The 1510-nt window shown below is 42.1% G+C and overlaps 1 protein-coding gene across 1 annotated transcript; it reads right to left on the minus strand.

Annotated features, from left to right (window-relative positions):
- Positions 1-930, minus strand: LOC124229342 (olfactory receptor 4B1-like). The gene has a single exon (XM_046644513.1). It carries the CDS (start codon positions 928-930, stop codon positions 1-3), a length of 930 nt encoding a protein of 309 aa, XP_046500469.1.
- Between the last annotated feature and the right edge of the window lie 580 nt (positions 931-1510).

The following is a 1510-nucleotide window of genomic DNA, read 5'->3' on the forward strand; positions in this document are numbered from 1 at the left end:
TCACTCCATTTCTGAATTCTCCTTTTTGCCCCATAACCTCCTCATGGCAATTTTCATCTCTGCATTTCTGAGTGTGTAGATCATGGGGTTTAACATGGGGGTGATGACTGTATAGAACACAGCCACTAGTTTGTCCTCAGTGAAAGTGGAGGAGGGTCGCATGTAGAGGAAGATCGCAGGTCCAAAAAACAAGATGACAACTGTGATGTGAGAGGCACAGGTAGAGAGAGCTTTGCGCCTCCCCTCTGCTGAATGGTTCCTCAAATTGTACATGATGATGATATAGGAAGACACCAAGAGGAGGAAGGAGAAGACGGAGATTAATCCACTGTTGACCAACACAATAACTCCCTCCACAAATGTGTCACTGCAAGCAAGCTTGAATAAGGGATGGAGGTCACAGAAATAGTGGTCAATCACATTGGGACCACAGAAGGGCAACTGAATGGTGATGAGAATCTGAATTATGGAGTGAAAAAAGCCCCCCAGCCAGGAACCAGCCACCATTACATAACAAAGTAGGTTGCTCATAATGTTCATATAATGAAGAGGCTTGCAGATGGCCACATAGCGGTCATAAGCCATCACCACAAGCAAGAATATCTCAGTGACCCCAAAGAAGTGAGAGAAGAATATCTGAGCCACACAGCCCTCCAGGGAGATGGTTTTAATCTTGGTAAGTAAGTCCGTGATGAATTTAGGGACAATAGTAGAGGAGTAACTGATCTCCACCAGAGACAGGTAGCTAAGGAAGAAATACATCGGGGAATTCAGACTCTTACTGATGTTGACTGTCACAACGATGAGACCATTGCCCACCAATGTGGCCAAGTACACAGCAAGAAACACCGCAAAGCACACTCTCTGCACCTCTGGATCCTGGAAAAGACCTACGATAATTAACTCAGTCACATTATTTTTACTCGCCATGGGCCATGGAATTTGTTCAAATGTGCTGCATGTAAGCTGAGAGACCTGCCATTAAACAAAAACTTATTATCACCGATTTGCCTCATTTGTAGCATGTTATACAGTCTAAACCACTTTATAATAAAAACTTGTCACAAACTCATTTATTTAGCAAATATGCACTCACTCAGCATTAAATATTAGCATTCTAATAGTTTATATATTAGAAAATGAAGGCTCAGAGAAGTGGTTATTTACCCAGGATTACCCAGAAAGTGGTGGATGTTCAGAATCAGAACCAGGCTTTTTCACTTCTCTCTAGAGTTCTGTCTAACTTACCACCAGGTATTCTGAATTTGGGGTCATTCAAGTTCATAGCCCATATTTTTCTTATCTTCATTGTATTTTCAATGCTCTTTCCTGTCAGGGAATCCTGATGACACACTTCTCCTCCTGAATTTCTTCTTCCCTCCTTCTCTACCTCGGACAATCATCTTCCCACTGCTAATCCTTCCAATTCCAAAAGGTCCTCTGTACTGTTTACTCACTCAGTTATATTAATCTTGAATTTACTCAGATGAGATTTCTTCACCTGGCTTGT

Source organism: Equus quagga, chromosome 17, assembly GCF_021613505.1.
Source record: "Equus quagga isolate Etosha38 chromosome 17, UCLA_HA_Equagga_1.0, whole genome shotgun sequence".
Classification (NCBI taxonomy): domain Eukaryota; kingdom Metazoa; phylum Chordata; class Mammalia; order Perissodactyla; family Equidae; genus Equus; species Equus quagga.